Here is a 23,328-nt window from a genome sequence, read left to right as displayed (position 1 = left end):
CCCCAAGAGAGGCTCTGGGTCAGGTCATTTCTGTACCTTCAGGGCCCGAGCTGGCCTTGACACAAGGTAGGCACTAGTGGACACTCCTTGACTGGAGGTTGAGCACTTACATTCCTCCAGAGTTGGGGAACTCACTCCACATCAGGAAGCTAACTCATTGGTGTCTGCTTGGAGAGGGATCCCTTGGGCTTCTTCTGGGGCAGGCTCAAAGGGGATCCCTACCTGGTCCCCAGGTCCTCCCAGTATCACACACTGGCAGCATCTTCCTTCCACCAGGCCTTCCTTCTCTCCGGGTTGGAGATGCACTTCGTAAATCTAGGTTAACAAGCCCGCTGCTTACATTGCAGACATTGGTTAGAGCCCAAAGTGCGGTTCGTCTCCTTCGATCAATGCATTATATCATCCCCTGAAAGTGATTAGAAAGCAGAGCTGTTATCTCACTGGATTTCAGGTCTCCATACTGTAAATTTCTCATTCTGGTTAATGATCGCTTGGACGGATGGCCAAGTGAGCATTTCACCACACATTGAGTCATGGGTGATGACTCCTACCGTGCTGGGTCCTCTCACCAGGAAGGCTTTGTTATTTTTGACCCCATTTCACAGATGGGTGCTCAGAGACATGGAGGGATTCACTCAAGGAGCCTGGTGTGGTGACCCACGGCAGGGGTACGGGTGGGTCAGAGCAGCCCGAGACCCCAGAGTTCAGGACTGGTGGGCCAGATGCCCCAGGCAGACCTCAGACCTCAGCCCTTGAGCCCAGGGAGGCATGAGGTCCCCACCCTGCTTTCCACCCAGACTGCCATGAATACCCCTCCCTGTCATTTTCACAGCCTCCCCTGGCTGTCCTTGGGCTTGCTCCAAGAGGGAACTAGTGGGACTAGTGGGAAGCTGCAGCCCATGGGCCAATCATGGGGCTTTGCAGAGACACCCTCGGGCATCCCTATGGCTGGGGGATGAGGTCTTGCTCTGGGAGCTGGAGTGGGGATACGGATCAGTTAAAATGATCTGCTCCAGCTCCCATACGTCATCACCCTGGAGTCTTCAGCTTGGCCAGCCAGTGCATCCTGGCAATCACCTCTGCAAAGCTGATAACGTCCCCTTCCATAACATAGCTTGTGCACTGACTCCGACATGGCCCCATCTGGGGCCAGGAAACAGGCACAGAGAACACGTCCAGGTCACCTGCTGGCAAGTGACAGAAGTCGGGTCTGAGCTGGGCAACTGGACTGCAGTGCTCAGGCTTCTGATGTGGCCGGCGCCAGGCCATCCGGCTCCCCGACCTGGGCTGCTGTGAGGAGTACTCCGGTAAAGCCACCCCTGTGTTTATTTCATAAAATCACAGCCACTCCAGCAAGGAAATCGAGACTTCTGACACCTCCCCAGGACACCAGGGTTTAGCTCAGATACTCATCAGCCCAGAGGAATAACTCCCACAATGGGGTGGGTACAGAGGTTTGGGGGTAACCTAATTCTAGAACTTTCTCTCCTAATTTACAGCCTTCCCCAGCCCTTTCCTCTAACGCACAGCAGCTAAGCCCTTAGAAGAACCAAGGGCTTGAAGAATGCTAAAAATTTAATGTATGTTAAAAGGGTATTAAATTCTAAACTGAAATTTACATGGGAATATGACATTAAAATATTTTTAGCTTTCAGGAAGCTGGGGGCTGGAATGCTATAATATAGACAAATTTTATCATTTTAAAAAGAATTAGCCTCACAGTATTTCTTACGTATTCATAGAGTTAATGCATAAAGATATGAACCCTGCCCGGGGCTACTCAGCGAGGCAGGCAGTGCCGGTTAGGGGAGAGGGGTGGTGGTAAGGCCCTGGGAGGGGGGCTTAGGCCCCCAGCTGGATGGGTCAGGGGGCTTCCCTGGGGTTCTGGAGATGCCCCCTGAGGCCTACTAGCAGGCGGAGGCCTTGGCACACATGTTCCCAGTACGTGACCTGGCACCATCTCCATGGCTACTTCTTGTTGTTGTATAGTCGGAAGGTTGTGTTTGACTCTTTGTGACCATGCGCTGTAGCACACCAGGCTTCCCTGTCCTTCACTATCTCCTAGAGTTTGTTCAAACTCGTGTCCATTGAATTGGTGATGCCATCGAACCATCTCATCCTCTGTCGCCACCTTCTCCTCCCGCCCTCAATCTTTCCCAGCATCAGGGTCTTTTCCAACGAGTTGGCTCTTTGCATCAGGTGGCCACAGTATTGGAGCTTCGGCATCAGTCCTTCCAATAAATATTCAAGGTTGATTTCCTTTAAGATCGACTGGTTTGATTGCCTTGCTGTCCAAGGGACTCTCCAGCACCACAGTTCGAAAGCATCAATTCTTCAGCTTTCAGCCTTCTTTATGGTCCAACTCTGACCACTGACAACTGGCTGCTTGTTACTCATCCCCTACAGTGCACCAAGTCAGTGACACTGAAGATGAGACTTTGTCCCAGTTGTGCAGATGAGAAGATGGCTCAGAGAGGTTGAGTCATGGGTCCAAGGTCACACAGCAAGCAAGCAGATTTTCATTCCTTCTTCTGCAGATTCTTAGCTCAGTCTTGAGGCTGGTCCTCACCCACCTGGCCACCCGCTCCCTCACCAGCTCCCAGTGGCTGGAGCAGGGCTTCCCTGGGTCCCAGCCCTGGTCTGCAACCCACCCCCATTACAGCTGCTGTCTCTCATCTGACCAAGGCCTCTCAGATAAAGTGTATCCTCCTTGCCAGGTGAGGGGGCTTGGAGGAGTCAGCCTTTATGTCCCTGCTGCAGCCTGAGGGTCAGGCCCTGCCCAGGCCCTGGGCTCAGATGTTTGTGGGCTGAAAGGATGAGTTTACATAGCTTGCTGATACCACCTCCAGGCCAGGCCCTGGGCTGGACCCAAAGATAATTCAGTCCTATCCTATCCCCTGGTACTGGGGTTTGCCTTCAGGAAACCTGTGACTGAGTTTTTTCCAGAAAGAGTCATTGGAGGGCCAGGAAAAGAGGGCTGGGAGACGTGACTGACTGTGCCTTCTACAGTGCGAGTGTGTGAGGCTCCAGGGTTGAACCCGGGTCTCTCAGGGGTGCATGGTTTATCCATGCTGGAGCCCTCCCCACTGGAGGCAGACACCAGGTGACTCCAGGATCATCAGGGTGAGACTGAACCTGCGGTGTCCTGGGAGAGGGCGGGAGGCCTTGAATGACACATGGGAGGGGAGATGTTTTCCGTTCAGTGCCATCTGGCCACCAGTCTGCAGGGGCAGTGTCCGGCTTCTGAATGAGGAGGGGGCACCCCAGGGGCAGGACCCTGGGGCTGGGGGGTGGGGCAGACAGAGGTGGGTCCCTGACCCAGCTGCCCCTCCGCCCACCCACCTCTGCTCCAGGCACCATCTCAGAGCAGAGTGACACAGACCCAGCAAGTGACAGCAAAACCCCATCTGCCCGAGGTCACGGTGGAGGTGGGCCGGGCACCGCGCGCAGTGCCAGCTGGATGTCGTCCCTGGGAACCCCCGCGCCTGGAGCCCGCACCTCCGAGATGAGCTGTCTTACTGTCTCCATTTTATTGACGGGAACACTGAGGCTCCAAGAGATGACAAGTGTTCTCAGTCACCCGGCTGATCAAGGCAGGGCTGGGATTCCTGCCCAGGCTCTGTGGCTACAGGCCGTGGCTGCGTCCTGGTTGCCCTCAGGAGGTCCCCGGCCCCCTCTGGGTGGTGACAGCCGAGTGGCCCAGCAAGCAGTCCCCCACCCCACCTGGGACCGGGGGAGGAGAGGGGCTCAGCCTGGCTGAGCTGTGATCCCGGGAGACATCACCAGCCAGGCCAGGAAATGACCACTTGCTGCCCGGCGGCCACCTCCTAGCCGCCGCCCCTCCGGGAGGTCACTCATTGGCAGTTAAAAATCTATTGTGACTTGTCAGAAAAATGAATAAATGGGCACATTATTTTTTCATTCCAGACCTCAGCATCTGTTTGTCTAATCAGGAAGGCGAGTGGGAAAGTCGGCAAGGGCTGCCGTGTGCGTTTTATGTAAGTTTTCCTCTGTCAGAGGAGTTTAAATGGGTAATGAACAGGCCGTGGTGATTTGAAATATAATCCCATTACGCTGACGAGATTACGGGCCTTCGAGACTTCACAAATCACTCTTAGGCCTTTTACAGCAAACACCACCCTGTTGGGATTTTGCATTTAAGCAGAGGTGTTTGGTGGGAACACAACATGACAGGCTTAACCCTTTCCCTCTCCTGGCTGCCTTTCCAAAGAGCAGGGGCCTCTCCATGGGGCCTCGGGGGAGCCTTCAGGATCCAGGGCATTTGGGCCACGTCAGGAGGAGGCCCAACAGGGCTGGGCACAGCGTGGGGGTGGGCGGGAGGTGGGGAAACCTCTCCATCACTTCCCAACGGCATGGCCTCAGGTGAGGCTTCTCTTTGCCCCAGTTTCCTCATCTATAAAATGGGGATTCGGTGGGCCTAAGGATGGACCGAAGAAACGGTGAATGAAATAGTAGCTAACCTTGGTCGAGAGCCTAATAAGAGGCAGGGGGCAGGCACTGACGAAGTGTGAAATTAGCTTATGTTCGTCAGCGTGGGAGGTGTGACTGTGATCCACATGTCATTTCAGGGGAACAGGGTAGATTTTTCAATTTGAACAGTTATGTGTGTATGTATTATTTATTTGGTGGTGTTGGGTCTTAGTTGAGGCACACAGGATCTTTAGTTGTAGCATGCGGGATCTAGTTTGCTGACCAGGGATTGAACCCGGGCCCCCTGCATTGGGAGCCTGGAGTCTTAACCGCTGGACAACCAGGGCAGTCCCATTACGTTTTTATTGTAATGTGCACCAACACGATACATGCCACACATTGAATCCGTGGATCCATGGCCATCCTTGTTTAGAATGAAGTATAAGGTAGAGAAACTTCCTTGGCTTTATTAGGGCTTCCCTGAGAGCTCAGTTGGTAAAGAATCCATCTGCAATGCAGGAGACCCATGTTCAATTCCTGGGTTGGGAAGATCCCCTGGAGAAGGGAAAGGCTACCCACTCCAGTATTCTGGCCTGGAGAATTCCATGGACTGTATAGTCTAGAGAGTCACAAAGAGTCGGACACGGCTGAACAGCTTTCACTTTAAGGTGAAAGAGAAGGCTTCCTTGGTGGCTCAGGCAGTAAAGAATCCACTTGCAATGTGGGAGACCCGGGACTGATCCCTGGATTGGGAAGATTCCTTGGAAAAGGGTATGGCTACCTACTCCAGTATTCTTGCCTGGGAAATCCCAGGACAGAGGAGCCTGGTGGGCTACAGTCCATGGGATCGCAGAGTCAGACACGACTGAGCAACTAACACTTTAATGTAGAGAACAGTGTTAGCCTGGATCAGTTTAAAGGGAAAATATTTCACTGCAGATAAGGTGTAATCTTGGGGGTGGGGGCCTGTGAATGGGGATGTTTGGTGGCAGACATGGTCACACCCTTCTGTCCCCTTGAAAGAGGTATCCCCAGGTGGCTGATTCTGATCAATGAAATGTGAGCAAAGGTGGCAAGGGTTAGTTTTGAACCACAGCATCTCGTTGTTGCTGCCCTTCTCTAGCCCTTCTTTCCCTTGACTTGGCCTCGGTGGAAGACCAAGGATGGCTGGACCACATTTTGTGTGATGAGAAATAAGCCTTTGCTGTGTTAAAGCCACGGGGGCCTTTGGGCTGTTGGTGTCACTGCAGTCCAGCCCATCTGGCCTAGTAAACTCATCCAGTCCTCACAAGGCTCCTTTGAAGAAGGCTTTATTGTCCCATTTTACAGAAGAGAAGACAGGCTCAAATAAGTAAACTAGCTCATCCAAGGACACGTCAACCAGGAAATAGAACTGAAATCTGAGCACTGCCTGCCCGACCCCAGTGTCTGTTTTCGTAGGAGGGCGCTCAGTGAGCGTTCCTGTCACGGAATCAGTTGGTGAGGAAGGACAGGAGGGCAGGGCCCCGAGGCTGGCTCTGGGACTTGGGCAGGGTGCAGGCCTGCAGCACAGGGCCCCCAAATCTGGCCGTCTGTCCCCAGGGCAGAGGGCCGAAGCCCGGCTCCTGCATGGCCCCCTTCCCGACACCGAGGAAGCTGGTCTTGGCAGTTGTCATGGCAGCTTCTTTGGACTCTGGAACTCCAGGAGGGGACAGTTCAGGCCCGGCTGGGTCCCCTCTCAGGGAGGGCACTGCTGGAGGAGAACGTGGCATCCAGGCAATTGGACTAAGTGAGATGACGGACGCCAACATCGTGTGGCCACTTGTCAGAGGTTCACACATCATGTGCTGGGCATGTGTTGTTTCACTGTCTTGCTTCCAGCACAACACGTGGGCATCTCAGCCCACCATACAGACGGGGCACAGAGGAGCCGGCCTTGTACCTAGAGAAGCAAGGCCGCTGAGTACAGGACTGGGATTTGGGCCGGGTTTTGGGCCAGGCTGTGGAGCCTGTGATCCAGCCCACACCCGGCCTGTGGTCCCTGCAAGGCTCTGGGGTGGGTGCTGCTGCTTGTGCCCAGCGAGGAGGCTCAGCTCACGGGCGCGGGTGTGGGGGCAGGCTCTGACCCCAGGTCTGCCCCCTGAGCCCTCTGACCCCGAGCCAGGAAGCCCCTGCTTTCTCCTTCCTTTCCTCTGGCTTCTCCTTCTGGAAGGAGGCACACAGCCCTAGGAAGCACCAGAGGAGGTGGTGGGAGCATGCCAGGAGCTGGGACCGTCCTGCCAGGGCTGCCAGGAGGCCACGGTGGTCCCTCGGGGCACCCATGTGGGCACGGGGAGCAGGCTGGGGGTGGTGGGCAGAGGCACCGACTCTCTTCCCCACCCTGCCTTCCCTCCCATCTCAGGGCCCCTTCTCCGGGCCCCGTGGCCGCGCCATCCTCGCTGTCGGGGAAGCTCAGATGCTGCTGACGCCGGGCCCAGTGGTGAAGCCACAGCGTCTCCTCCCGGGGACACTGGGAAGTGGGGGCTTCCTTCTCACCTGGGAGCTGCAGTGCCTCAAGAAGCCAACCCTGTCCCGCTCAGCAGGGCTGCCAGGGGCCTGACGAGATGGCCTGCCTGGCGCTGTCTGCTGCCCCCCGCATCTCAGGTCCCCAGGTCCCCAACCCCCTCTGGCTCCCACTGCCCGTCTCTCCACCAGCACCTGCCAGGCCCAGGCTGGTCCCCACGGGGCCCGCACGGTGCTCACTGCGGGGTGGCCTGGGGGGTCACCCGCCGTCCCTCGGCCTCGCCAGGCTGCGAGCGTCACGATGACCAGGTCGGGTCTCTGCTCCCTTCTGTCCTGAGGTCTCCCAGTCCTTCAGCTGGGGAACCAGGGACCCCAGGGGGCCGCTGGCAGGTTTGAGGGATGTGACAGCAGAGGGGACCCCCTTCCAGCTTTTTAACCCTCAGAGAGAAGACTCGGAGGGCTATCAGCATGGTCTCCACCGAGCTGAGGGGCCTCCAAAGGCAGCGGGGACACTGGTCCCGGGGACCAGGGAGGAGAGGGGTCGGGAGGAGCCACTGCTCCGGGTAGGGAAGAGAGGCCCGGCACGTGGGGCAGAGGAGTCCTGGTGAGGGGATACTGAAGAGGCCAGCGAGGGCAAGTGCTGATCTGAAGGGCAGCGCCCTGTCTGCAGGCTGAGGACCAGAACCTGGGATGGAACGTCCACTTGCTGCTCCAGGGAGGGGCCCGGATGGAGTGAGCTCAGCGCTCCTCAGCTCTTCTGATTCTTGTCCAGACGCAGTGGAGCTCCTGGAGGTTGTGCAGGACTGAAACCTCTGGAAGGAAGTCTGGGCTCACTGTGATTCTGAGACATTCAAGACATTCTCCAGAAGGGTCTGCAGGGGCCACCTACTCCAGCACCTGCACTAACAGATGAGGAATCCGAGGCCCCAGGGAGGCAGCGCCCGGCAGGTCTGCAGCCTGTAGCCGTGGAGGGCAGGCCCGGAGTCTCAGGGCACAGCTCCCATTCATTCACTTTTGTGTCCTGGACGGTAGGTGAGACCCTTCCAAGCCCCGAGTCCTCATCCCTGGAATGGTGGAGGTAACAGGACCTGCCCGAGGCTGGCTGCAGTCACCTAGGCCTGTGCGTGCTCATGAGGGGCCAGCACAAGCCTACCTCAGACGATGGGGGCAGCGGAGGCCAGGGGCCAGTGGAGGCCAGGGGCCAGTGGAGGCCAGGGCTCCAGGGACCACTGCTTGGGCCTGTCAGTCACCCAGGCTTGGTAAAGGCCCTGTCCTGAGTTACCATCAGGTTAGTGAGTGCGCCGCCCTGGGGCCAGGTCAGGGGACCTGCTGGAAGGCGTGGGCAGGGCCTCTTGGGTCACTTGAGTCTACCCTGGGTGTGCCAAGCTGCTTGGTAAAGGCCGGGAGACAGGTGAGAGATGCTCACGGTCTTACTTTAAAATCCAGGTATGGGGTGTGAGAGAAGCCGAGGGAAAACTGAATTTTAACAGTCTCGGTGGACCTGGGCAATGCTTAGTGTTTCTCTTAAATTACCTTCAAGTGTGCGTTGTGTGTCAACTGCACGTGAGCTGTATTCCACGAGACGAGAATGGTGTTGCTTCTGTAATGGAAGGAGGTGATGATTTCAATGTCACCCTTGAGTGAAGAGGATCATCCTGTCTTGCTCAGGATTAAAGGAGACCCACGGAGCGTTTCAGAGTCGCTCAGTACATCAACTGTCAGCAAACGTCACCAGCCAGCGCGATCCATGGTTGTCACCGTTCTTTACCAACATGTGCTCAAGACTTCAAGAATTCAAAGCAATACGCAGAAGAAGGTGTTTATGACTTTTATTTTAATATTGAATATGTCACAAGATTTAATGACCAAATTAGTCATTTATATTTTTCAAAGATATCTAAATATAAAATTGCTAAAAATTCAAATACAGATAGCAAGCTACAAATAATATTTCTTTTGTTTCTGGGGTGGGAAGCAATGGAAGACATTAGAAAAGGGTGCTTCTGTTGGCTGACCAGAGATCAGAATGAAGGAGGAATTCACTGGACGCCCCTGTGCCAACGGACCCTCAACTGTCAGAGGCTGTTTCAGCCACGTCGCTTCCTGTACGACAATTTAAAGAAACTTTTTTGAAATGCAGTTCCTTGGTGAAACCTCGGTCCTGCCACCCTGGCCGGGAACTGAGTGAAAGGACTTCACACTGGGAGGGACCCTGGAGAGGCTGGCAAGGACCGCCGAGGCAGCAGATTGGCCCGAGGGGTGTGTGTCAGCAGATGCCCGTTCCCTTGCCCCCCACCCCCGGGAGCGGGACCCCTGGCAGCAGTTCCCCACACCCTGAGGTCTCCGATCAAGTGAAAGCAGTGACTTTCCTGTCGCTGGGACCAGGGAGCAGGCACTGTGAAGAGAGAAGAGGCTTCAGAGTCCAGGGCAAGCCCAGGTGCGGGCCTGACTGTTGGCTCAACCTCAGCCTGGCTCCCAAGGAAACAGCAGCTTGGCGTGAGCCGTTTCCCCGCGCCCCAAGCTTGACACGCAGTCCTGCCTTCCTGAAGTCAGAGGTGCCTGAGAAGCTGGGGAGAGAAGGCTTCCAAAGGGGAGGGTGGCACAGCCCCGGACACACATCATTACGTCCCCTCCAGAACTTCAGTAAGATGCTATCCTCAGACCAATGCGCTCATTTAAACAAATGGCATAGTTAAAACTATTGACTAAACCCTAAACATTTCTTTTGAAAAATCGAGCCATAGCTTTTCCAATCTACCTGTTCAATATGGGGAGCAGATTTTAAAGAGAATAACATAATCAATCCTGCCCCAAAGAATGGTCCGTCATACCAACCATGATAAAGAGTTTATTAAAAGGAAGAAGAAGGAAAAAAAAGAAATGTACACTTTTGTTCTTCGGTTGTTTTAGGAAATTTGATCAAGCTGCAAGGACACGTCTGGGCGCGGCTATGTACATCCTTGCGCGGGCTGTCAGGCAGTGAAGATGGCAGGGCCTCTCAGGGCTCCTCGCCATGTCGTCCGGCCCCGGGCACTGCTCGGCAAAGCCACTGTCAGTCAGGCTCCGGTCCCGTGGAAATGTCCCCAGCTCTGTCCGAGGGAGTGCCCCGCTTCCCCTGGAGCCCACCAGCCCTGTCCCCGTGAGCCAGGAGCTGGCCTCCCCGAGGACCGCAGGACACAGGGTGGGCGAGAGCCACCTGGCCCCAGCAGGCGGCTCTGCGCTCCGGCCACAGACTGAAGCTGGAGGCCACTGTCACTGTTGCCCTGATTTCTTTTCCTTCTGGAAGCTGAAGCTTGTGCGTCTGTTCAGTTTTCTTTGTTTTTGAGCGAAATAGTCAGCCCGTGCAGTGCTTGCTCGCGATTCCAGGATGTAGTTAACCTAGAAAGCAAGCGGACACAGCCGTCACTCGCCAGCCACTCTCTGCTCACCCAGGACGAGCGAGGGGAGAGCCCGGCCCTGGGCTGGGCACACCCTGGGTCTGGTGCTCCCCCTGAGCACACAGTCCGGTCATCACCACGACCCTGCGGGGTGGGCTCGAAGCCCACCGCACGACAGGGAGACAGGCCTGGAGAAGACCCGTGACTGTGCAGGCCTCTGAGTCCCTGGTGCAGCTTTTCTGACTCCTGAGCCCGAGTTCCCTCCTTACCACGTGCCGCCTCCCAGAACCTCCCTGGTTCTGTCCCCGCCTGCCGTGCGGCCCTGGGCTCGCACACAACTTCCCCGAGCCCTGCTTAACTTGTCTGAAAGACAAGACGTCACAGGGATGAAAACCAAACCAAAATAAGGCTCTGTGTTCAGCCTCCCGGTAGTTGGGGTACTTCCAAGCTCACAGCGCCCCACTAGCTATGGCTCATTTGATAAACAGGAAACTGAGGCTCAGAGAAGGGGACCAAGCTGCCCTGGATCACCGGGAGGTCACAGCCAGAGCTGGGACAGGCACCGTCAGAACCCTGGGCAGGGGCACAGCTGGGCCTCCCAAGTGCCAACCTTACTGCTCCCCCTGAGGTCTCCGGGCTCGTTTCAGATCCGCCCGTGCTGGGTGGTCACTGCCACCATCACCTCTGGCACTGAGTCCCTGTCCTGTCTGAACCTCGTCCCATGCTTGGCTCAAGTGGCAGAGGGAAAATTAAGACTCGGTTCCTGACCTGGGGAGCTCACAGCCTAGGGAGTGACCAACAGAACAAGTGTGACAACAGACACAGAAGGAGCAGAAAGGAATGGGGACAGTAACTAATGGGGACACGTGGGGAGGGAAGTCTTGCGAGGGGACGAAGGAGCTGGGTTTTGAGGGATAAATAGGAGTCTGGGGTGTACAAGGGATGGGGAGAACCAGCATGCATCAAGGCACAACAGTGGAACACAGCAAGGGGGTGTCCATGGCCATTCAGAAGCTGACGGGCCAGACAAGGCGAGGTGCAGAGGGGCCAGGGAAGGGCGGCAATACTGTGATCAGACCTGTGCCCGGCGTGAGGGTGAGCCCCTGGCTGGGCAGGGGCACAGGGCAGCAGCGGTGCTTGGAGCACTTTTCAAGGATGAACTCACTTAACCCTCACAACAGCATTAGGAGAAGAGGGCGGCACAGGATGAGGTGGCTGAATGGAATCACCGATTCAATGAACATGGACTTGGGCAAACTCCAGGAGATGATGCGGGACAGGGAGGTCTGGCATGCTGCAGTCCATGGGGTCACAAAGAGTCGGTCATGACTTAGCAACTAAACAACAACAACGGCCTTAGGAGGAGGCAGCTGCTATTGTTATCCCCACTGTACAGAGGAGAAAACCGAGGCGCAGAATGGTAATGTCATTTACTTGAGGTTATGGAGCTAGTAAGAGTTTGGGTTAGAACCTGAACCAGTTCTCCGGCTCCCCGCCTTCTCAGAGCCCCCACCCCATCACCTCCTCAGACTCCCCTTGTCCCACTGCCCCAGCAGCCCTCTGGCTGGGCCTGTCTATGAACCAACACTGTTTCTCTCCAACCTCAAATATCTGAAAGTTAGAAACCTGAATACTCCTGGCTAGAGAACTAAGCCACCCCTTCTGTTGATTCTACATTGAGGGCCACGTGTCCTGCCCCGAGGGGAGAGGCCTCTGCTGATCGAGGAAGAACCAAGGTGCTCGGGGGAAGCAGTTTAAACAGCTTGGCTCGTGTGGGGCTGGGACTCCATCACAGTGTCCCCTCCAAACTTTCTGCTCTGATAGTCACCGGCAGCAGGCATTAAGGGCTGGTGTCTGAATACAGAAGGCTTGACATGCTCAGCCCGCTGCCTCGCCAAGTTACCAGCTGAGAGCAATAAATCATGAGGCAGGCAGGGCCGGGTGATGACGTGGGACACCGCAGACAATGCATGGAAAGAAGGGGTTTTATCATTCTTAATAAGAGCAATCTTTGGATTCAATTGTTTGCACAATCAGCCAGCCTACTGTTTTCAGTGTATTTTTGGCACATGTAACTTGACAAAAGCATTTAAAAATGATCCTTAACAGGCCAAGTATTTCCTAAATTTATTATCTTCAGTGCTTTGTGATAATCACATAGATAATTTTAATGGAAGATTAATGTAATAATCAAAAGATAAAAACGCCCTTTGGTCTGCCATTAGCTGGTTAATATGCTGTGGCTTAAAACTTGCACAATTTTATGCACTATAGAGTGTTTCACTTTCAATGCATTTTACAGCTTAAGGCATAAAAATATAGGGAGTTTTCATGGTCAATAAAGTCACAGCCTCCATCACTTGATCATGAGAAGAACCCAACCTGAAGAGACCAATGATTCCTCTGAGAGTCATCTTGAAGCCTGCAGAATTAGGGACCACACATGGCTTAGCTCAACTCTATCTCGGGTGGGGTGGGGTGGGGTGGGGGGGAGTCTGGGACTGCTCAGCTGGGTTCGAGCTACCTCTGTGTGCTCTGGAGCCTTGGGCCTCTATATTCTCATCTATAAAGTGGGGTAATAGTGTCCACGGGTTTCCCAGATGGCACAGCGGTAAAGAATCCACCTGCCAATGCAGGAGACACAAGAGATGCCGGTTCGACCCCTGGGTCAGGACAGTCTCCTGGAGGAGGAAACAGCAACCCACTCTAGTATTTTTGTCTGGGAAATCCCATGGACAGAGAAGCCTGGCAGGCTAACAGTGCATGAGGTTGCAAAGAGTCGGACCTGACTGAGCGCACACACACATACACAATAATGTCTACATGGGGCAGGGCAGTTGTGAGAATGAAATGAGATCATGTACATAAAAGTTCTCGTAGACAGTTGGTGCTCAATAAATGGGTCCCCTGGGGAAAAACAGAATGAGATAAAAATAATTTGATGGCAAGTTGCCTATTTGTAATGGTCTGACATCAGCGTCTCATCCTTGTTTCCTCTTTTCCGTTTCAGTCTAAAGCTCTTGTTTTATGTGAAACTCCTTAATTCTAGAACTACCACATATGCTACTGGTGTCTATGACCAACCTGAGCAGAACCTCTGATGGAAGCATTTCTACTAAGTGGGGCCAACAGTCACTGAGTGTTGGTGCAAAGCCCCAGGAAGACACTGGCAATGGCAGATCAGGCTAAGTATTGAAACTGCTTTAAAAATCTGAGATCGGAGATGTGAAATTTAATCTTCCATCAGGATTGCGGCCATTAGCTTCTCTAAGTAAATCAGGCTGGGACTCTCCTGGAGACTCGAGCACGATGCAATATTTCTACAAGCATTTTCATATGAAAACAGACAATTTAGGGAAGGCGCTAGGCCTTGGGGATTTTGCAGAAAAGCATCTGCTTCCAGGGAACGTTTGGTCCTGGAAAATGATTTCTCTGCACTTGTTCTTCCGCAGTCTTGCACTGAAGTCATAAACTTGTGTTTCTGTCATCAATCTGCTGTTGTGAAAATTATTTTGATGTCAAACACAGGATTATAATTTTACTAGAATCCTTCTGAAGTCTTGAATATTTTAATGCTGGCTATAAAAAAAAGGCCAGCCCTGACGGGGTAATGGGAGTATTTCTCTACCTGGCCCCTGAATGTGGCACGTGCTCCCTGGGTGGCCTGGGGATGCCCAGGAAAGTAACTCTTAGATCACTGGTTTCAAGCACTCCAGGCAGGCACTGCCCGCTGGCTGTTCTGACGGGTTCCGACCCGGGGTCGTCTAGAAACCCTTTGCTTTCCGTCCAACTGGTCACGCTACTCTGTCTCGGCTCTCAATTCTCCTCCTGGCAGCTTTATCCTTTTAATTCTCATCGACCACTTTTGAAAATCTTTTGTGGACACAAAATGTTTCTGTGAAACAATTTCATTTCACCGAAATCTCCTGTTCAATTCCTGCATGCCACGCACACCTGGTGCCTTAGGAGCACAGGTTCTAGAATCCCCCAAACCTGGGGTCAGGTTGTGGTTCTGCCAAGTTCCACTCCTGGCTGAGTTAGTTCTCCCTTGAGCCTCAGTTTTCATCTAGGAAATGGGAATGATTTTATATCACTACCTCACAGAGGTGTGAAGGCTCCTTGAGTTGGGACAGGTCAAGTCCTGGCTCAGATCCTGCACTTTGCGACCCTTCAGTATATCTTAGTACTATTACTACTATTACTAATACTTGATGACGTTTACTCTTGAGAGGAAAACGAATGACCACTTAGGTAGGTAGGTTCATGGCATCTCATTTAATATTGTCTCTAGCAGCGCTTTGGTGGGGTGAGGCAGAGTAGCTACCATGATCCCCATTTTACAGGAGGAGAAACAGAGGTCCAGAGAGGTGATGTGACTGGCCAGAGTCACACACTGGAGGGGTGGCAGCCCCTTAGCACAGAGCAGCCGACTTATGACCCAGGCCTGGGTGAGCACCAGCTGGGCAACCTGCAGGCAGCGGAGCGTCTCTGCAGAACTGGCCCAGGAGCCTCACCAGTGCTGCGGGGTGGGGGTGGGAGGCGGGGTGCGGGCAGCCCTGCACACCCCAGGCCTGGGCCGAGCAGGAACACTCACCTTGAGCACTATTTCATTGACGGTAGCAGCGTCAGATTCAAAGTAGAGGTGTTTATAGTCGTGATTGCTTAGATATGTGAGCTTAAATATCGCGTGACCTGGAGGGAGAGAGAAAAGGCAGGGTGAGGGGCTCTGGCAGATCACCTCGGGGGAGGCCCCCAGAGTCTCCTTTTATCATCCAGTTCCCGGGACAGCAGGTGGAGGCTGCCCGGCAGCCACTCTTCCTGGAGCGGTTCACCTCGTCATCACAGGCCGGGAGGGAGCGTCAGGTCCCGCTCCACAGCGGAGAGGGTGGGTGCAAGGCTCTACGGAACTACTCCCACACAGTAATTACATGGAGATGGTGGTATTTTTTAAGGTAGAAGGCCAATTAGCTCCAAATTATTACTCTAAAAATAAAATAACTGTGCTTAAAGTCAAATAAATGAGCAACAGGAAGGGGAAAGGCCGATAGTAACGCGATTATGAGGGTCTCCAGGGCCGGCTCCTGTGGGAGGGGAGTCCGGGTCGTGTGACCCCTCCCGTGTGGAGGCTGCTCCCAAGGCCTCTGGTCATTTCCTGGGAGGATGGGTGGGCTGGGGGCAGAGGAGGGCACGGAGAGGCTGCTCTGAAAGCTGCCACCTTACACAGCAGACTGACCTCAGGAGGCCGGATCCTCCGAGCACTCAAATCCCCCAGAGATCTGAGTTCTTTTGCACCCCTTTCCTACCACCTTCAGGGCAACCCTGTCACTTCTGGGACTGCTTCCTGGTCTGGCTTCATCGCACTCTACCACCCTCAGGTGCCACAGACCAGCCCGGGGGCTCTGCACACACCCACCTGTCCACACCTGGGATGTCCCCGCTTAACTTGTCTCTAAAAGACCTGCCCATGCTGGCCCTCCAGCTCAGCCGGCACCTCCACGGGATACATTCCTAGGCATCTTCTCACACAGTGCTCGGCCGTCAGAGAAACCTGCGTACGTGTCGCGCCACCTGCAGCCGTGTCCACACCCCCGTGGCTGTCCTTGGGGCCAGACGTGCCAATCAGATTCCCTCCTCCAGGCGCCTGCCCGCGTCAGCCCTGCGTGATGCTCTCCCTGGCCATCAGGGCATGCTGTCCTTGGGTTCTGGGAGACCCCTGTGGCCGTCCCAGAAAGTCCTCTTTCTCCTTGAGCTGTTCTGAAGTGGGTTTCCACTTCTGGCAACCAAGGGAGCACTGCTCCAGAGATACGCAGTCAGACAGAGCTCAGCAAACGTTCCCAGACCAAGGGGCAGCTGGTGACACCTCGCTCCCAGAGGCCTCCTGCTAACCAACCTCAGACAACGCTCCCCCCGTCTGCTCTGCAGACTTTGATGCTCCTGAGACTAAAATTCAGCATATCCTTTCTATTAGGCATTCTCATCCGTTGTCCTTTTAATTGAAGCAGTGGCTGGTCATAGTTATTAATTAATAATATATCACCTGTATTACTGTAAGTTCACCTCTTTCCCGGAGAAACCTTCTTGGAAACTTTATTTACAGTAGCTAATTCTTCAGATCTCCCCAAATAAACTGATATATGCTGAACGTCTGGGGCCAGAAAAGTGAAAGTGCCGGTATTTTATCCTGGAAACATCATGGTGATATACTCATCGTGACTACAAATTCAATATTGAAAAAACTAGCTAATAATTTCTGAAAAACCTTGCTTTCGGTCACTTGACAAATTTAGCCTGGTTCTCAATCGTGGTACTGAAATATTAGAATTCTTAGCTGAAAGTTCATCATTTCGTGAATGTATAAATTACGTTTCTGAGAAGTGGATCTCATGTTAAAAGGGTGTATATGCATGTCAGGGCGCGTGTGTGTGTATTCCTTGATCTCATAGGATTCAGCTTGGAACCATCTGAGTCTCGGTGATGATACTGCCATGTGTTAGAACAATGCGGATCTCTCTGATGGCCCTGCTGTGACCGAGCAGAGATGTCTGTGAAGGTCACAGGGCTGTGAAGGACGAACAGAGACGCCCCCTCCAGGAGGCCTTACTGCTGACACCTGGCCACGACAGACACAGACTCCAGTGCCTGGGGCTGCAAAGGACCAGAAGGTCTTAGGGAGACCCGTGGACCCGAAGCTTCGGGGTTCACTGACCACTCTGATAAGTGATCTCACGGACTGTCTATCCCACCTGCTCCCACTCGTCACTGACAAAACCAACACCTCAGTCACTAGAGTGTTTTTTGCCTGAACAACTGAGACACCATTAAAAACCTGTCCGGCGGGCGCTTTTCAGGACGAGCCAGACCTACACACGGCACATGTGACATGAGGTCTGCAGGGGCCTGGGGCCTCTGATGGAAGCCTCCACACTGTCCCCCGGGATCATACAGGCTCATGGAAAGAGGCCTGTGGTCCACCTACACACCAGCCACAGGACAAAACCAAACTATCGCCCCATGGCATGTCTCTGGGATGGCAGAATATTTGGGTCAGGAGACTACAAACATACCCCTGTGTGTGTCATGCTGAGCTTGGAGGCTGTGAGCGTCCCTTGTCTGTCCCCAGAGCTCTTTCCAGACCCCCAAGGAAGAGGGAAGCAAGCAGGAGTGATGAAGAGTGCACCCCACGTAGCTGAAGCCTCAGGCTTGCTTGTCCTTTCCGGGAAAACATTCACATCACTGAGGGAGGAGGATACAGAGAACGCTATCTGGGGAGCCTGCATCAGAATTCAACAAATCGGCCCTCAAGCGACTCTTACAGAGGCAACAACTGGGCTAGGGTGTGGGGGGACATCCCCGCAGACAGCCCCTTCCTGCTCAGTGGGAGGACTGGGGGGGCGGCGAGCTCGAGTTAACCCAGAGTCACGCTGTCACCCCTGCCGGAGCCCTGGAGCGTGCGGCCGAGGCGCTCCAGAAGTTTTCGTTCTGCGGCTCTTCTCCTTGCTCCAGGGATCCCTGAGTTGCTGGGTGGCCAGAAGGGCAGGGTGACTCACTCACGTCCTGCCAGGAGCGCCCGGGCCAGAGGGATGAACACCAGGAACACCAAGAGACAAGGACGATGAGCAGGACGAGGAAGGGGATCACAGGGAGACAGCAGGAGACCCCAGGGTAGCGGGATGGCCTGGAGGCAGAAGGGCCATCAGAGGCAGTTTCCTACAGAAGCTGACGCCTGTCTGAGCCGTTCTAGAGGAGGAAGGGGGGTCAGCTGGGTAAAGGCGGAGTGGAGAAGGATGTAACAGGGTAAGGACAGAGCAACCTGCAGGACAAAAGGCAGCAGGCCTTCCAGATGGCGCTCTGAGCAGTGGACAGGCAGGACTTGATGGGACACAGGGCAGACACAGGGAATGCCCGCGTTCCCAGCTGAGGGAGCCACTAGTGGGCTCTAAGTTGGGCAGTAAATGGTCAAATTGTGCTTTGGGGCATTCGCCCTGGCTCCCCAGGGCCTAGAGGCTGGGGGACCAACTGCCACAGTCCTCTAGGTAGGAGCATACTCATGCGGTTTTGAGCTAGATGGGGGCAAAAAGGATGCTGAGAAAGGGATTGCCTTGAGAACTGTAGAGAAGGAACTGTGGCAGGACTTGGAAATGCTTTTACAATAGAATAGTTAATAAGCAGAATTCACACTTGTATAATTTCACCCAATCCGAAGCCCATAGATTCAAGTTAATTGACCTAGTTCTGGAAATGAATCTATCAATAACCATGAGTAGTTTATGCTACGTGGTAAATTTCCACCAGAGGTGTCTGGGTAGATGGAATCACTGGCATTTCTACACCAACTGAACAGAACAGAAACACAGTGAGAGAAGTCTGTTATCAAACCCTCCTCAGCCTCGGGCAGCTCGAGGCTCACCTCAGATAAAGGGGGCAGAGGGGTCAAGTGCCCTCCTCGGCTGCAGCCTTCCAGGGCGTCTGTCCTGGGACGTGAGAGGGAACGAGAGGTGGGCAGGTTAGTCTTGCAAACTCAACGAAAATGAGCAGCTTTCATAGGGAAAGAGTGAGCCATAGGGGCAAACTGTACAAAGGCCAGCTGAGGAAGAATGACGATGTTACTTGGTGATTTCCGTTACTATGGTTTGCAGATACTGCATTTTTTTTTTTTTTAAAACAAATTGAAGGTTTGTGGCAGCCGAGCACTGTCAGATGATGGTGAGCATTTTTCAACAATAAAGTATTTTAAAATTAAGGTATGTAAATTATTTTCTTAGACATAATGTTACTATTGCACACCTAACAGACTATATGTTGTATAGATATGACTTTTATATGCATTGGGAAACCCCCCAAAATGTGCGTGACTTGCTTTACTGTGGTTGGCCTGCAACCCAACCTGCAGTGTCTCCGAGGCATGCCTGCGTATCAGTAACGATGTAAAAGAGAACACAAAGTCTGATATTCCAATTAGTCCAAATGATTTTGCTTGGGGTGTTAAACTGTTTGGAAATTTAAGCATGACAAAAGCCTGGGATGCAGAGAGGGAAATGTGAGCGCTGGTCAGAGACTTGGGAAGAAACCCAGGTGTGCTGAGTCCCAGGGCTGAGACTGTGGGAGGCACCACCCTCCAGGAGACCAGGTCTGCCTGGGAGGAGACCGCACCCATGACATCTCAGGTGGTGCTCAGACAGCTCAGTGGGGGCTCAAGGGGGATGGTGGCCGTCATTGTCACACCTGTGATGGAACTGGTATTTGAAGCTAAACTCCTCATTATTTTGAAGATCTGGTTTTTAATTGGGCCTTCTTTGAGCAGACTTGCTTTCAGAGTTGTAGGAATGCAAATGCAATGTAATGGAATATAAAATGAAGTATCCAAGCCCTGGTCACATATCCAGATTTGCTCAGGGCACTGAAACTATACGTCTGCTTCTGAATATTGAAAGTCTGGGTATGTGAAAATGTATTTACATTTACGTATTTTTTTTTTTTTTCCCAAAGGAAAACAGAGAAGATGGAACGTAACACTGAACAGAAACTAATTAGCAGCACAGATGTCAGAAACGGAGATGTTTGAGCTTTTGTGCTGTAATTTATCATCAGCATTGTGAGTTTTAACTTAAACAAGAAGCTGTGTTGAAAAACAGGTTCTTCTGGTCAATGAGGGGGAGTGGCCATTCAGAAAAAGCTGCTGTTGTCACAAGATGGGACAGCTGAAGCAGAGGGCCAGTAGTTTACACACTCCTGCTGAAAGAAGGGCTCCTAGATCTCCACTGCCAAGGGAACTGAGATGGTGGTTTCAGAGGAGGCTCTCTTCTAAACGACCTGCGGGCACCGGCTGTGGCCGTCAATGACGGGTCAGAGCTGGGACTTCCAAATTGAGCTGGCAGCCCACCTGTGTCCAAAATCCTTCGGGGGTCATCACTTGCCAGGAAAGCCAAAAGTAAATTTGAATATTTGTTTTTCTTTTTCAATTAAAAAATATAAATTATATTTTAAAATGATGAGACATTGAGAAGGCAGAGGAAAAACTTCCACCCTCGACCCCCATAATACCAACACCGGCACAGTGACAGGCAGGGTCTCTTCTCCAGCCATCCCATGTCTGTTTCTACACAATTGTAATCAGACAGTATACCACAATTGGGGGATGATTTCTGCTGTTAACATTTTACGATAGCCTTTTCCTTGTTGACACATGGTCTCCACAACCATCTGTTTCAATGGCTGCCTTTTATTCCATTAAGTAGGTGTGTGCCATGGCTCACGCTACCATCTTTCTGCTGGGGATTTAAGTTGCTTACACTATTGACAGTATTGTAGGTAAGGCTATGAAGGACATCTCTGTGCATCTGGATTCTTTCTGAATTTCTTTACTTCAGACATGGATACTTTTAAGAAGTGGGCTTCCAGGGTCTGACCTTTTCTGGTCCCTCTGGCCTGGAAGTGGGTGGAAAGCTCTCCTTGGATTTTTTGAGGGAAACGGATGGCCTGGGACACTTTGGTCTCTGGGCTGAAAACCCTCCACTGCAAGTAGCATGCCCAGCTGCGCATACGAGCTTCAGTTCAGCGTAATTGAACCCACAAGGTTGGTGCTCCTTTCCGAGCCCTCGATAGTGGCAGAGGCCCCAGTAACTAGAACGAGCTCCTTGACCTCTGGAGCAGGACAGAGTCTGATCCACTTACACTTTTGCCTGAGTCATTCACCCCCTCCCCTCTTTGGCTCCCTCCTATAAACATAATTAAAGCTGATTATAAAAACTCCCATGGCAATGTGATTTCCCTCCTTCCTCTAATTTACTGAAAACACTCTTGCTAAGGTCACAACGACCTCTATGTTGAGAGATCCAGTTGATAATTCTTGGCTTTTACTTTGCTTGGCTCCTCAGCTGTATCTGATACTTCTCTTGAAGTCCCCTCTTCCCATGAAGCCACGGTCAACTGATTCTTCAGCTGACTTCTCCAGTCAATCCGTTTCTTACATTCCCTTGTGGCCATCTTGTCCTTTCTCTCTCTCTTAAATGATGGTCTTTCCCAGTGTCCTGTCCTTGACTCTCATCATTTCTAATTCCATTTCTCCTCTGTCAGGTTTGCTCATTGGGTTTTAATTACTACCCAGATGTTGACGGGGCTTTCCAGGTGGTGTTAGTGGTAAAGAACCCGCCTGCCAATACAGGATACATAAGAGACGTGGGTTCGATCCTTGGGTCGGAAACATGCCCTGGAGGAAGGCATGGCAATCCGTTTTAGTATTCCTGCCTGGAGACTCCCATGGATGGAGGAGCCTGGTGGGCCACAACTCGACAGCGTTTCTTTTCCTTCTGTCTTCAGAATAAAGTCCAAGCTTCTTAGATGATTTTCGAGACCCTAGATTAGCAGTTGTCAAACATTTTGGCTCAGAATCCCCTTACACTCTTAAAGGGGTTGCAAAGAGTCGGACACAACTGAAGCAACTCAGCAGGACAGATGTTGATGATCCCAAAGCAGATGTCTGGCCGAAACCTTTCTTCAGACTTTCAGAGCCAACCACAGGCCATCCTCTATGGCCTGCAGTGGTGCAAGCCCAGAGCCAAAGTCTATGTTTCCCCTTAAATCAAAAGCTCTGGGGACTTCTATGATGGTCCAGTGGTTAACCTGTCTTCCAATACAGGGGGCAAGGGTTCGATCTCTGGTCAGGGAACTAAGATCCTACCTACCCTGTGGCAACTAGGCCTGCATGCCACAACTAAGACCTGACGCAGCAAAAAATAAATATTCAAAGCTCTGTTAGTGCAACTGGAGGGCTCACCAAGTTCCAAGCATTTGGTCCCCTAAATAGTTTTCATATATTTATCTTCTATCCCTGTGACCACAGCCCTCCGCCCAGTCCTGACCATCTGCTGCTGCTTCTTGGTTTTCCTCCTTTAGGTCACGTCCTCTTCAGACCCAAAGGTCTACCTAGAGGAGTCATCCTTTCATAACACACATCTGGTCCTATTACTCCCCGACATAAAACTCCACAGTGTTTCTTTTCCTACTGTCTTCAGACACCACTCCAGTGCACCACTCCAAGCTTCTCAGATGATTTTCGAGACCCTAGATTAGCAGCTGTCAAACATTTTGGCTCCAAATCTCCTTACACGCAAACATTACTGAGGAGCCCTAAAAGCTTTTGTTTATGTGGATTATATCTATTATTATTATATTAGAAATTAAAACTGAGAAATTAAAAAACTATTAATCCATTAAAAAACAATAAACTTATTGCAAGTTAACACAATGTATTTTTTAATGGTGAAACCCTTATATTTCCTCAAACAACAAAGCTTTAGTGAAAAACCTGGCATTACTGTAGTTTTGAAAATTATAAACTATCAGTGTTTGGTCTGACAGAATGCAGCTGTATTGCGTTCTGTTTCTGTGTCTGCTTTGCTGTGACTGCTTAGGCTGAAGCCCGTGAGGAAGTCAGCCTCACACAGACATGTTTTTGAAGAAGGAATATTTTTAATATTCTCTGCAGATATTCTTTGATACTATACAAAACTTGATAAATGATATCTCCTTAAAGATTAGCTGCAATGTGGAATCTAAAACCATAGGTATAAACTTTTTGTATTGTTATACTTAAATTCATTGGTCAGTCTTGCACTTCGCATGACTCTTTTAATGAAAAAATTAATTTATTTGGCTGCATCAAGTCTTTGTTGTGGCGTTTGAAATCTTAACTGCAGTATGTGAACTCTTGGTTGTACTATGTAGGATCTAGTTTCTTGACTAGGGATTGAACCTGGGTCCCCTGCATTGGGAGCGTGGAGTCTTAGCCACTGGACCGTCAGGGAAGCCCCTAAATGACGTTTTTACTCTTGGATGGTTTTGTAACATGCAGTAGTTTAGAAAAATCACAGGTCTTCCATATGCTGACACATTATACAATATAAAAAAACTCAATATTCATTAATTATCACCACTGATCTCTTCAGAAAAGTAATGAGAAGTGAAGCTCACAGTGATGGATACAAATTTTCTGAGACTCTAATTTTCATCCAAAAGCCTGAATTTCATCCCTGGCATCAAA

General features: G+C 52.0%; 1 protein-coding gene across 10 annotated transcripts in view; it reads right to left on the bottom strand.

The window, feature by feature from the left end:
- Positions 1-9,740: 9,740 nt before the first annotated feature.
- Positions 9,741-23,328, bottom strand: part of MAPKAP1 (MAPK associated protein 1) — a 228,102-nt gene continuing 214,514 nt past the window's right edge. For all 10 annotated transcript variants that reach the window (XM_043916842.1, XM_043916845.1, XM_043916844.1 and 7 more), the window contains 2 exons: positions 14,884-14,981; positions 9,741-10,290 (listed from right to left, as the gene is read on the bottom strand). In XM_043916842.1, the coding sequence (XP_043772777.1) occupies positions 10,165-10,290; positions 14,884-14,981 (224 nt within the window). In that variant the 3' untranslated portion in view covers positions 9,741-10,164. The remainder of the gene's footprint in view (positions 10,291-14,883; positions 14,982-23,328) is intronic.

Source organism: Cervus elaphus, chromosome 11 (assembly GCF_910594005.1).
Source record: "Cervus elaphus chromosome 11, mCerEla1.1, whole genome shotgun sequence".
Taxonomy (NCBI): Eukaryota; Metazoa; Chordata; class Mammalia; order Artiodactyla; family Cervidae; genus Cervus; species Cervus elaphus.
Note: the sequence above shows the minus strand (reverse complement) of the source record. Positions and strands in the feature narration are given on the sequence as shown.